Source organism: Mytilus galloprovincialis, chromosome 1 (genome assembly GCF_965363235.1).
Source record: "Mytilus galloprovincialis chromosome 1, xbMytGall1.hap1.1, whole genome shotgun sequence".
In the NCBI taxonomy this organism is placed as follows: domain Eukaryota; kingdom Metazoa; phylum Mollusca; class Bivalvia; order Mytilida; family Mytilidae; genus Mytilus; species Mytilus galloprovincialis.
The window spans coordinates 47,646,397-47,660,183 of record NC_134838.1 but is presented as its reverse complement, the minus strand read 5'-3'; the positions used below and the strand labels follow the sequence as shown (position 1 = coordinate 47,660,183).

At 32.9% G+C, this 13,787-nt stretch overlaps 1 protein-coding gene across 1 annotated transcript; it reads left to right on the top strand.

Moving 5' to 3' along the window:
- Positions 1–757: 757 nt before the first annotated feature.
- Positions 758–7,028, top strand: LOC143076319 (DNA oxidative demethylase ALKBH2-like). The gene is made up of 3 exons (XM_076252042.1): positions 758–1,117; positions 5,850–5,992; positions 6,476–7,028. Exons 1-3 carry the CDS (start codon positions 854–856, stop codon positions 6,795–6,797), a joined length of 729 nt encoding a protein of 242 aa, XP_076108157.1. The 5' UTR covers positions 758–853; the 3' UTR covers positions 6,798–7,028.
- The last annotated feature ends 6,759 nt before the right edge of the window (positions 7,029–13,787 follow it).

Below are 13,787 nucleotides of genomic sequence, written 5' to 3'. Positions count from 1 at the left end.
TTAAAGGTTTGTTCAACATTTTATTTAATATACAGTATTGGTGAATTTTTGAATAGGAAATTGAGAAACAATTTGCTTAATAATTTGGAGTCTTATATTAAAGAGGTTCGCTACTCAGTTTCAAAATAACAAGCTTTTCATAACACTTGTATATATTGATTGGGGATTTTCAAAGGAACCAAACAGAGCAAAAAAAATATAGGTAAATGTACTTGTTTTCGAGATATTAGCCATTGAAATTTTGGCAAGAAAATGTTCTCTCTTGATTTTTCTTGCTTTATCATTCACAAGTTTGAGTGCTCAAAGACTATTAAAAAATAATAAGGATTGTATAAGACTTTTACATATGGCGTATAATTATACACGTAAAATATTTATAAAAAAAAAAATGGGGGTCAATGGGCAAAATTTTTAAGGCATTCAAATGGATAAAACCAGGGAATTCCGAAAATCTGACAAAAATTTCGAAAAAATACAAGCAAACATCCAAGTTCTTAAAAGTCAATCATTAGAACTGAAGACCGTGTACTGCACTTCTTACTTTATCAAGTAATACTAATAATAAAACAACATAACGTAACATCAGAGTGTTACATAAGACAGCTGTGGTGTTCCATAAATACCACAGTGAAGACTTTTAAATTTGTTGCGAAAAAAATCTAGACTTAAAAGGCTAGAAACCTTCGAGACCTATACTTTCAAAATCAAATTTTCGCGCTAAGAAAACATTTAAAGGGAAACAACCGTGTTTCTACTTTCGATTTCCACCTTTTCATGCTTTTGTAGCTTATGACAGTTATGTAAGGTGTTTTTATCGTTTAAATATTGTTCATAAATTCCCAACTTTATATTTATGGATGCATTCGTTCTGCGGACAAAACGTAAGAGGGACGAAAGTGAAAGAGAAAGCGAAGATAAAAACAAACTCGCGAAACTAAACAAATTGAAGTGGCGAAAGCTTTCTGGTGAGAATTTGGATTGTGATTATATTGTATTGTATAGCAAGAAAGAGGCAGATGAACTTCTAATCAAATGTGCTGAACTATTAGAATACAACACAGGCCAGTTAGCAAAGGTGAAAGTGTTTGGTAAATGGCATGATATTCCGCGAAAACAGGTATGTCACTGATATGGGAGATAATTCAATAATAATTTCTTCACTCATTGTTCAAGTAGTAGTTTACTGGTATAATTCTTTAGTGTTGATTCACAGGCACTCGTCTCAGAATTTGTTTCCACTATATACCTTTATGTGTTATATAAAGGTATATAGGGGGGAAAAATCTGAGACGCCGGGCGTGCCTGTGTATTGATTCTAGATAGGCCTATTTTGTTTCTCCTTTTTTAGCTCACCTGACCTGAAAGGTCAAGTGAGCTTTTCTCATCACTTGGCGTCCGTCGTTGTCGTCCGTAAACTTTTACAAAAATCTTCTCCTCCGAAACTACTGGGCCAAATCATCCTTGGGGTATCTAGTTTAAAAAATGTGTCCGATGACCTGGCCATCCAATCAAGATGGCCGCCATGGCTAAAAATAGAACACAGGGGTAAAATGTATATTTTGGCTTATATCTTTGAAACCAAAGCATTTAGATCAAATCTGACATGGGGGTAAAATTGTTGATCAGGTCAAGATCCAGCTGCCCTGAAATTTTCAGACTAATCGGACAACCTATTGTTGGGTTGCTGCCCCTGCATTGCTTATTTTACCATGTTTACGGAAATTTTGCAGTTTTTGTTTATTATCTTGAATACTATTATAGATAGAGATAAACTGTAAACAGCAATAATGTTCAGCAAAGTAAGACCTACAAATAAGTCAACATGACCAAAATTGTCAGTCAACCCCTTAAGGAGTTATTGTCCTTTATAGTCAATTTTTAACAACTTTTCGTCATTTTTTGTAACTTGTACAACAATCTTCTTCTCTGAAACTACTCGGCCAAATTTAACCAAACTTGGCCACAATTATCATTGTGGTATATAGTTTAAAAAATGTGTCCGATGACCCCGCCTACACAAAAAAATTAGAACATAGTGGTAAAATGCAGTTTTTGCTTTATATCTTTGAAACTAAGACATTTAGGGCAAATCTTTCAAGATTTAAATGTCCATCAAAATAAGATCTATCCCCTCTCAAAATTTCAAATGAATCTGACAACCCGTTGTTGGGTTGCTGCCCTAAAATTGGTAATTTTTAGGAAGTTTTGCAGTTTTTGGTTATTATCTTGAATACTATTATAGATAGAGATAAACTGTAAACAGCAATAATGTTCAGCAAAGTAAGATCTACAAATCAGTCAACATGATCAAAATTATTAGAGGACCCCTTAAGGAGTTATTGTCCTTTATAGTCAATATTGAACAACTTTTGTCATTTTTATACGACCGCAAAATTTGAAAAAATTTTCGTCGTATATTGCTATCACGTTGGCGTCGTCGTCGTCGTCGTCGTCGTCGTCGTCTGCGTCGTCGTCCGGCGTCCGAATACTTTTAGTTTTCGCACTCTAACTTTAGTAAAAGTGAATGGAAATCTATGAAATTTTAACACAAGGTTTATGACCACAAAAGGAAGGTTGGTATTGATTTTGGGAGTTTTGGTCCCAACATTTTAGGAATTAGGGGCCAAAAAGGGCCCAAATAAGCATTTTCTTGGTTTTCGCACTATAACTTTAGTTTAAGTTAATAGAAATCTATGAAATTTTGACACAAGGTTTATGACCACAAAAGAACGGTTGGGATTGATTTTGGGAGTTTAGGTTTCAACAGTTTAGGAATTAGGGGCCAAAAAAGGGCCCAAATAAGCATTATTCTTGGTTTTCGCACAATAACTTTAGTTTAAGTAAATAGAAATCAATGAAATTTAAACACAATGTTAATGACTACAAAAGGAAGGTTGGTATTGATTTTGGGAGTTTAGGTCCCAACAGTTTAGGAATTAGGGGCCAAAAAGGGACCCAAATAAGCATTTTTCTTGGTTTTCGCACCATAACGTTAGTATAAGTAAATAGAAATCTATGAAATTTAAACACAAGGTTTATGACCATAAAAGGAAGGTTGGTATTGATTTTGGGAGTTTTGGTCCCAACAGAATAAGGGGCCCAAAGGGTCCAAAATTAAACTTTGTTTGATTTCATCAAAATTGAATAATTGGGGTTCTTTGATATGCCGAATCTAACTGTCATGACTGTGTATGTAGATTCTTAACTTTTGGTCCCGTTTTCAAATTGGTCTACATTAAGGTCCAAAGGGTCCAAAATTAAACTTAGTTTGATTTTGACAAAAAATGAATCAGTTAGGTTCTTTGATATGCTGAATCTAAAAATGTACTTAGATTCTTGATTATTGGCCCAGTTTTCAAGTTGGTCCAAATCGGGGTCCAAAATTAAACTTTGTTTGATTTCATCAAAAATTGAATAAATGGGGTTCTTTGATATACCAAATCTAACTGTGTATGTAGATTCTTCATTTTTGGTCCTGTTTTCAAATTGGTCTACACTAAAGTCCAAAGGGTCCAAAATTAAACTTAGTCTGATTTCAACAAAAATTGAAATCTTGGGGTTCTTTGATATGCTGAATCCAAAAATGTACTTAGATTTTTTTATTATGGGCCCAGTTTTCAAGTTGGTCCAAATCAGGATCTAAAATTATTATATTAAGTATTGTGCAATAGCAAGTCTTTTCAATTGCACAGTATTGTGCAATGGCAAGAAATATCTAATTGCACAATATTGTGAAATAGCAATTTTTTTTTTAATTAGAGTTATCTTTCTTTGTCCAGAATAGTAAGCAGGAAATATCTAATTGCAAAATATTGTGCAATAGCAAGATTTTTTTTAATTGGAGTTATCTTTCTTTGTCCAGAATCAACTTAAATCTTTGTTATATACAATATACAATGTATATTCACTTTTTACTACCAACTGATAAATTATGATAAATAACATTCAGTGATAACAAGCAGTTTTTTTTACATCTTAATATTTTATGATGTATTTAAATGAGTAGTTATTGTTGCAAACTCCATTAGAAATTTTAATTGAGATTAGTTTTGGAATAAGGGAAAGGGGGATGTGATTAAAAAAATTGGGTTCAATTTTTCTCATTTGAAATTTCATAAATAAAAAAGAAAATTTCTTCAAACATTTTTATGCCCCACCTACCATAGTAGAGGGGCATTATGTTTTCTGGTCTGTGCGTCCGTCCGTCCGTCTGTCCGTTCGTTCGTCCGTCCGTTCGTCCGTCCGTCTGTCCCGCTTCAGGTTAAAGTTTTTGGTCAAGGTAGTTTTTGATGAAGTTTAAGTCCAATCGACTTCAAACTTAGTACACATGTCCCCTATGATATGATCTTTCTAATTTTAATGCCAAATTAGAGTTTTTACCCCAATTTCACGGTCCACTGAACATGGAAAATGATAGTGCGAGTGGGGCATTCGTGTACTGAGGACACATTCTTGTTTTGAGAGGATTAATATTCAACAGCATAGTGAATTGCTCTAAGAGAAAACAAAAATTTTAAGTTCATTAGAACACATTCATTCTGTGTCAGAAACCTATGCTGTGTCAACTATTTATTGTAACTTGTACAAAAATCTTCTTTTCTATGACTATGGGCCAAATTTAACCAAACTTGGCCACAATCATTACTAGGGTATCTATTTAAAAAAAAGTGTCCAATGACCCCGCCTACCACCCAAGATGGCCGACATCAGTAAATACAGTAACAGGTGAGCGACACAGGCTCTTGAGAGCCGGCTCTTGAGAGCCTCTAGTTTTTATTGTTCTCTATCCTGTAAAATAAAACGGTGCATATAAGATAAAAAAAAATCACACAATATGTTCAATGCATTACTCTCTTAATTTCACTTGAACGAATGTGACTGTATATATACTGAACGCATAAAGAAACGAAACGTCTCATATGTAAGGCCACTATAGCCTTTTGCAAGCTGTGACCCCTTTCTAGTCAGTTCAGAAACTTCCAACATTAGTCCACTATCAGTCAAAATACAAACTCACAAACTTCTATTCAATTAACAACGGAAAATTATTATTACATTTTAATCCTGTATATATAGTGCATAAAAGGTCCATTATGGAAAACGTGTAAATTTTAACCTTTAAAATCTGAAAATGGAAAAAAATATTCTGAAAAAGTTATGTGTTCCATATTATTACGATTTGTCATCTTGCAAAGAAGACCCAACATTTTAGAAAAAGGGTGATGTTTCTTTATACATTGGTATTTATAAAGAGGTATGTTGTTTTTTAGAAATTCGAAATTTCGAAACGTTTAACATCCTAACGTCAGTTCTAATTCGAATTACAATGCGTGTCAAATTCGCTTAACTGTCCAAATGACGTTAACTTTTAATTCGTATTAACAAAAGCGTATAATTGCTAATGCGAATTGGATAATTCGAATTAGCCAATTCGAATCAATTCGAATTAAAAAAAAAAGAGTGTGTGAACGTGATTAGCGAATTCGATTCGCATTCGATTCGAATAACGTACGTGTGAACGAGGCATAAATTCAGATATCCCATGCCTTTGTTGTAGACAGAACTGATGATTCATCCACGATTTTGTTGGGTTCCTGTTGCTCTAAGTTTTTGTTTTCTGTGTAATGATTTGAAAACTGCAGCATTATTTCTTTCGATTTGATTTGTCTTTTTCTCCATGATGTTGGCTGGTTTTTTTTTCATTGTACTTATGTTTTATATGCCCTATTTGTATTTTCCTTTCTTTTCTTCACTTTAATTAGAAAAAAAATCTTTCACGATCGAAAAAATCTGTATTTAAATTTTTGATATGTTTTTTGTTGTTTTGTTTTTGTTTTATATAATTTAAGGTTGCTTATGGAGATGCTGGTTTATCGTACAAGTTTTCCAGCACAATTGTTCCTGCACGACCATGGATACCATTTCTAAAAGATATCCGAGATAAAATAAGTGAAGTAACAAAACATGAATTCAACTTCGTTCTCATCAACAGGTACATATTCCTAACATTGCTCTTAAGTTTAGCAAAGTGCCAAAGCGTACAGTATGCCGTTCCGCCCCGCACTATCAAAAAACGGCGCTATAAATTATCGTCGAATAAAAAAATAAAAATACAAACCGGAAAGTATACAGTAACCTTCGTAAGCGGGGCATAAAAATGGGAAATAAAACAAGCGAGCGTTTGGCTTAATCGATGAATAAATATAAATCCGATAGCAATTAAACAAGTGTTAAAAGATTAAAATAGATACATGATACGTATTTTAATCGCATGACACGTTTCTGAAATAATCAAATTCAAATAAATGTTCCCAGACATCAAACAGATCTAAACAGAAAAATACTTGATTAAGAGATCAACCTATGGTCGACTTTCTTGATTGAGTCAGTCAAATTTAGTTTTAATATTATTTAGGATATTTTCAAAACAAAGTTGAGTTTATTTCTAAAATATGTTTATTTTATTGAATCTCAGATACAAAGATGGTCATGATCATATGGGAGAACACAGGGACGATGAAGAGGACTTGGTACCAGGACATCCTATAGCCTCACTGTCACTCGGACAGCCACGTGACTTTGTTTTTAGACACGCAGACTCCAGGGGCAAACATGCAAAACGAAAAATTGATTCAATTTCAGTAGAGTTACAACACGGAAGTTTACTTATGATGAACAATCCTACCAATAAGTTTTGGTATCACTCATTACCACAAAGAAAAAGATTAATGAACGTTAGGATAAATATGACGTTTAGGAAAATGACACAACTAGCTAAACGGGACATTTCTTGCTAAGTTGATGATGAAAGACACTCTTCCGATACTCAAAAGTGAAAATTCAGTAGAGAATTCAATTACATTGGAATTTTTTCTAGTGAACCTTGTAATTTTACTAACATTTCTTAAATACATGTTTTTATTATTATTATATGGGCGCTTGAAGAAACCAATAAGGACTTCAAAACTTCACGATTTCGATGTGGTTGTTTTTTCCATTCAACACAATTTTATGAATTTATGTCTTTAGTTTTTGTTTAATGTTTGGCGTTTGGCGTTTGGGGTTGATTAATACTTTTGAAGTCTGAATCAGGGGACTTTTCAAAATTATAAGTCAAAACAATAACCGACAACACCATGACCAAAACGAAAGTCGAGAAAAAAGTCTTCTAACCATGATCCGGATGAGATATATTTTGCCTAAGAAAAGACGGCAAATTGTTTAACTAGGGTCTGACAATTATTCAATACTTTCCTTCCTTTTTTCATTAACAGAGTTGTGATGCATAGATTACTCCGATTAATTGGATATGTTGGACTACTTACAGCACAATACACATGATACAGTACTAAAGGATGAGTTCATTGTATTATTTCATTTTGATATATATTTGATTAACGTCAATATATTCTGATTCTAGATTGAAATTGCATGGGTTCTTGTTAACTTCAGGACTGGGTTGCTCAAAACGTTGGATAGTGTTAACCAGTGGTTAAACGTCTTATCCACAGGCTAACTTTTAACCAATGGATAACTTCTATTGCTTAAAAGTTATCCAGTGGCTAAAACGTTTTATCCGCTGGATAAATATAGCCGGTCCTTTTTGACTGGTTAAGTTTTAGCCATTGGATAAAAATGGCTTTGCGATTGATTTACAATGTTGGCAGACGACATGAAAAAGAGCGAGTGTATCGACATATGGAACCAGAATATGATGATAAAGAGTTTAAGGACAGATTTAGATTTTCTAAGAATAGTTTGCAGTTTATTACTGATTTAATTGAACCAAACTTATGCAGACCAACTTTGAGGTCACATGCTATACCAGCTTTCACTCAAGTACAACTAGCACTTCGATATTTTTCTAGTGGAAGCCCAATGAGGGTAATAGGGGACACAATGGGGTACCACATATCCAGTGTATCAAGAGCTGTAAGGGACGTATCCAGTGCATTATGTAATGTATCACAAGATTTCATTCAGTGGCCAGAAACGCAACAACAAAAGAACAAAATTAGAGATGGTTTCTACGATGTATCACACTTCCCCGGTGTTGTTGGGACAATTGACGGAACACATGTCAGGATACAGTCCCCTTCTGGAGATAATGAGTACGCGTTTGTGAATAGAAAAGGTTTCCACTCTATCAACGTGCAAGGAGTGTGCGATCACACAGGTAATTTAAGTATTCACATTATATACATGATATAGGGGGTGGGAATATATTATCAGGACAAACTATCAATACAAATCTTTAAAAACAAAATCCACTAAAACAGTAATTTTAATCTATTTTTTCATTATCATTCTTTATTTATCATGGAATTTTAATCTATCCTTTATATATTTTGATTCAATAATTTCTATATGTAAATATATTCTTTATATTTTAGCACCCATTATTTTCTTTTTTTTTCTTTTTTGGGTCCATCTGGTTCTCTTTTCTCTAAACCCTCAAATAATGTTTTATCCCAAACTTTACACCCAGCTTTTAGAATAATGGTCTTTTAAATTCAAATTACTGTCTCTGTTTTTTTCACAAGAAATCTACAGAATTTAAAAGTAGGAAAAAGGAACTGTAACCTGAAAAGAAATATTCTAATTAACGTCAGCTGGATATGGTATCGGAGTAACATGCAACTTGATATGTAAAAGCACAAATTAAGCAAAAATATATACGTGCACATGTTAATTGAACCCTGATTACAGGACAAACCAACATGTGAATAAGCCAGTTTTTAGTACAGCGTTAATTTATGTACGAATTTGGGTATATTTTCAAAATACCAGAGACCTCTGTATCTAAAAAAAGTTTCAGCGCCAACGGAGCAAGGAAAGAAACTAGTCCAGTTTGGATGTTCTTTAGTCTTCTTTATATTTTTTTAAGGAAGAACTATTTTAGCGGGATACATTGCAGTTTTTGATTCAGTCCCATGATAACTCTCAAATAATATCCGGAAATATATATATCCTTCCGTGTTAATTACTTACATAAGTGATCAACCCATCTTCACCCCTTCCCGACCCTTTAACTATAAATCTGCAATTGAGAAAAAGTTGTCTTCATCAAGTACTTATCATTAGTATTAGATTAAAACATAGCCATGACCATAATAATATATTGCTTTGGAACTTCAATACATTCCAATTGCTTTATTTATTGATATTTTCTTTTTGCATATACAGGAAAATTTCTAACGTTGTCGCCAACTGGCTAGGTTCTTGTCATGACAGTTTCATTTTCAAGACATCCAATCTTGGTAGATACATGGAAACAAGACATAGAGGTTACGATATGGATGGCGTTCTACTAGGTGACAGTGGTTACCCGTGCAAGAGATATATTGTAACACCTTACTTACGTCCAAATTCTGAGTAAGTAATTGTGTATATTTTATTTCCCCGAGGGTATCACAAGCCCAGTAGTCAGCACTTTTGTGCTGACATGAATTATCATTGATATGGTTATATTTATAAATTAACTGTTAACCAAATTTTTGGTTTTATTTTTTAATACTAAGGCTTTTCTACCTCAGGCATAGATTACCTTAGCTTATGGCAAAAGCAACAAAAAAATAGATTAAAGCATAAGCCCAATTTGGTAGTCCAAAGTCTTCCTCAATAGAATCTAACTGGTTTAATTGGTAAATTAAGTTATCCATTGGTATATTATCGATATTTTTTAGTTCTTTTGGCAGCTTTGTTAAATTGAATTTTGGAAACGTTTTATGAAATGGCTTCCATATCAATATGTTAGTAAAGTTATATGCCTTGATTAATTCTGCAAATTGATCTTGAACTTGAAACTTACTTTTCGAGTGAAGAAAAGGCAAAAGCGCCATATAATCATTATTAGCAGTACATGATTCATTTAATCGTAAAATATCTATAGGTGGAAAAATTTCTATACTAGAAGTTATTTTCTGATCCGCATATCTACAAGCTATTGCAAATTTTAAAGGAATCCTTGTAGTAATTAACCATGAACCGGATGAGATATACTTTGCCATAGGCAGAACGGCAAAAGGTTGAACTAAAGTCTAACAATCAACCAATACTTTCCTTCCCTTTTTCATAAACAAAGTTGTGATGCATAGATTACTGAGATTGATTGGGTATGTTGGACTACTGACAGCACAATACGGGACCAAAGGATGTGTGCATTGTATTACTTCATTTTGATCAAATAGAATATATTTTGATCTTTCAGCATTAACGGCAATATAATCTGATTCTAGATTTAACTTAGCAACCATATTAACATTTGTTTTGTTCGATTGCATAGGTATTGGTAAATTGAAGACTTTAAATACTTCAAATTTATTATTGTAGTCTAAAAGTGGGACAGAAATGACAACAAAAATCTTCCTCTCATAGATCAAAGTAGTACATGTTAAAAATTGATAATAAGCCCAAAGATCTTTAATTGGATCTTTTGGAAGTTTCAGGTATGCTGGTATAATTGAGACTGTATTTCTGTAAGAAGAAACCTAAACGATGTTGGATTGATGGTACTAGGCGACAGATGACCCAATGATAACATGTTCAACTGTGAATTTAGGTGAACAAAATAAAATGTCGCTCTCTGAACCATTAATTTCATTTCACTTGTAATAACATCTAATTTTGCGTATATGTCAACAAAAGTTTCTAAATCCGCTATTTCTTTTTTTAAAAGTGTGGTGATATTTCTTAACTTGAGATCAACATCATGTAAACCTGTTGTTAAACTATTAATGGTCTTCCGATTTTGTGCAACTTCAGCCCTCGTAACATTTACTATTGTGAGACTTTCACTTAAGACATGTGAAATGCGTTTTTGGTTGTTAGCTAAAACTCTTATATTGCTATTTATAGTACGCAAATCTTCATCCGAAACTGTTCCGAAAAGAAAGCTCATAATACGACCTACGAATGGAAGAACTGAACGTTTAGTTCGGTGTTGCAATTTATCGTATTCTTGAAGGCCACTTAGAATGGTTTCATACATTCCAGTAAGCCATCGGTATTCCTCTTTTAAATTATTTAAAGTTCTAAAATACATCTCATAACCTGGTTTGCTATAAAATAAAGTTGCCCTCTGAGCCAGTATAAAGGATTGTGCTATATCTTTCGATAATTGATTAACAAAATTCTCAAAAGGAGCAAGATCAATGACATTTAAGTAACTAACCAATTAGACCTCGTAGTAGTAATTTCATTAACTTTATGGAAAACAACTTTTCTTGAATGTAAGTAGAACCACTTAAACCAAAGAAGATAGTAACAAAGAGAATCATAGTCATTCTTTTCATTCTTGGCCTGCAAGGAAAGAAAATAATAACAGGGAATTTTCTTAGATTATTTTTCGATTGGTTAGTTATATATAATTTGATTTATTTTGTTATTATTTGTTTTTAGTAAACGAAACACAAACTACAGTTAGTAAATTTATTTATATATTGATATGATTCATAACAAGCAGTTAAAATGAAAAGTCAATGTCACAATTGGTAATGATGATCCGGTAAACCTGTTACTAAATGGTTTACAATTTTTTTTATTCGACTGGGCTTCAAGTTTGCAAGGCCGTAGTGCATGTTTATTTAAAGTGAGGCAAATCGCCGAGCGGAGCGAGGCTAAAAAATTTTGAGCCTTTTTTTCTAGGGGGTTCGGCTGCCTGAAACAGGAGAAGCTTATTTCAGCATTACTATTTATAATAATAAAACAAAAAAAATATAACAGAAATGTGTTTTTTTTATTAGCTAGCTAGCCTAGTAAGTAACAAAACAAGTTTCAATATAAAGTTAATCTCTATTGGTCATCCAAAACTTTCCTGTGACCTGTACTATCGAAAAGCTTTAACACACGTTCTTATGTACATATATATTTATTCATGTCCAACAGCAAGGTATAAGCTTCTAAAATACGAGAACATGTTATGAGCATCAATTAGGATATATTTATTATACATAATCATTAACCATAAGAATAGGTATAGAGAAGACTAGACCAACATTGTTACTTAACCGAATTTTCGACGTTCTAATGTCGCAAGTGATCACAAGTTATCTGTAAACATTCCGCTGGAAGACATGTCAACCTGCCTGGACACATTATTCTACCAATTTTTAAGTCATTGGTTTGACCTACCGGGGTTCGAACCCACGACCTACCGCACTAGAATCAATGGAACACGCTAGCATATATATATACAACCAGACAATGCTGATCATAATCAGAAAAAGAAACACGAAAAAAATATTTTCAAGCAATACCAAAAATATATTTCATACTTTTATCAAAGATAAATAAAAATCATGAATTGCCTAATACATTAAAGACTTCCATAGAAAAGGCGCTTCATGATTTTGTTTAAATTAATTAGGTCTTTCCACTTTTCTGTGGAAAGACCTATTGTTTTTCTTCTGATTATTTTTTTTTTTTTTTTTTCTTCCGCCAAATTTTGTTCTTGCGATAAACATTTGTTTCGCAATATGTCGCTTAGATATTTGGTATATGATATCGAACAGTTTATGCGCTTTTGAAATTTACCCTGCGTAACCGAATACTTTTCTTTGTAGGAGTTATCTCCCCAAACACTGTTTTCCTTGTGCTCACAACTCCTTCGCAACCGTAAAAGATTACGACAAATTTATTTTATAAAATTGCTCGTTATATCCTTCGCATGATTTGTTCAATTTCGACCGAAGCAATATGAACGCTCCATATGAGAGTTATTTCCCTTTTTGTATTTGAAATTTTAAAATGTATTTTAAACTGGAACACCATAAGTGATAGAGACCTAGGATCTTTTGATTTGAGGTCCTTGGTCCAAAAAAATGAAAATTAGGTCAAGGTCAAGGTCATATTCTAATTTTTGAATTTGTCTTATTTTCACTCATTTTCATTAACCTTATCGACATTAAGATATCGACAAATTATTTTGTATAAATTGTTAGTTGCGACATGTGGTAACTAAATAATTTTAGTTGAAAGGGTGCGTAAACAATGAATGGGAGTTTTAGCACCTATCATATCTAGAATTATGTGTAAAGTGATATAACTTATTAACCATACATATTAGAGACCTAGGGTCTTTTGATTTGAGCTCCTCAGTTTGTGACCTTGAAATTGAGGTCAAGGTCATAGGTCAATATGACGTTCTAGATTTTGACCTTTGCTTTAAATTCATATCTATACATCATAAAGCCATATGAACTGACATTTAGACTGATTTTTAATATTTCAATATCAAAATAGATATTAACTGGTGGAAAGACCTTCAATTGTTCTCTGAACAATTGGTTTTTAATTATAAATAATTATTATATTTTTGGTCAATGAATTATTTTATCGATTAGCATTTGTTGTTCAGTGAGTTGATAGTGTAAACATTGGTAACTATAGCGTTATCGATTCAATAATAAACCAAGGAAAGTAATAAGCCAGCATACTTATAGGGGGTGTTTATACTCATGAGTTACCTTTTTCATCTTTTTTCCTCTTTAAAGAACCCGTCGTCAACCAGTTTTGTAACGACATTTAGATTTGTTTCAATTTTTTTATTTTAATTTGTATTCGGAACACTTATTTTTTTTTTACCGTCAACGCTATGGGAAAAGTTGCAATCGCTGCTGCAGATTGGACACACTGTATGTAGTGTGCCGGTAGATAGTTTGAAACTCGAATATTGATAAGTTAAAATACATAATTAAAAAAAAAATGACACTTCTAAAGTTTGGTCGTCGTTTCAAAAGTGAGGCATTTGCCTCATTTGCCTCCATTACGCTACGGCCCTGGTTTGT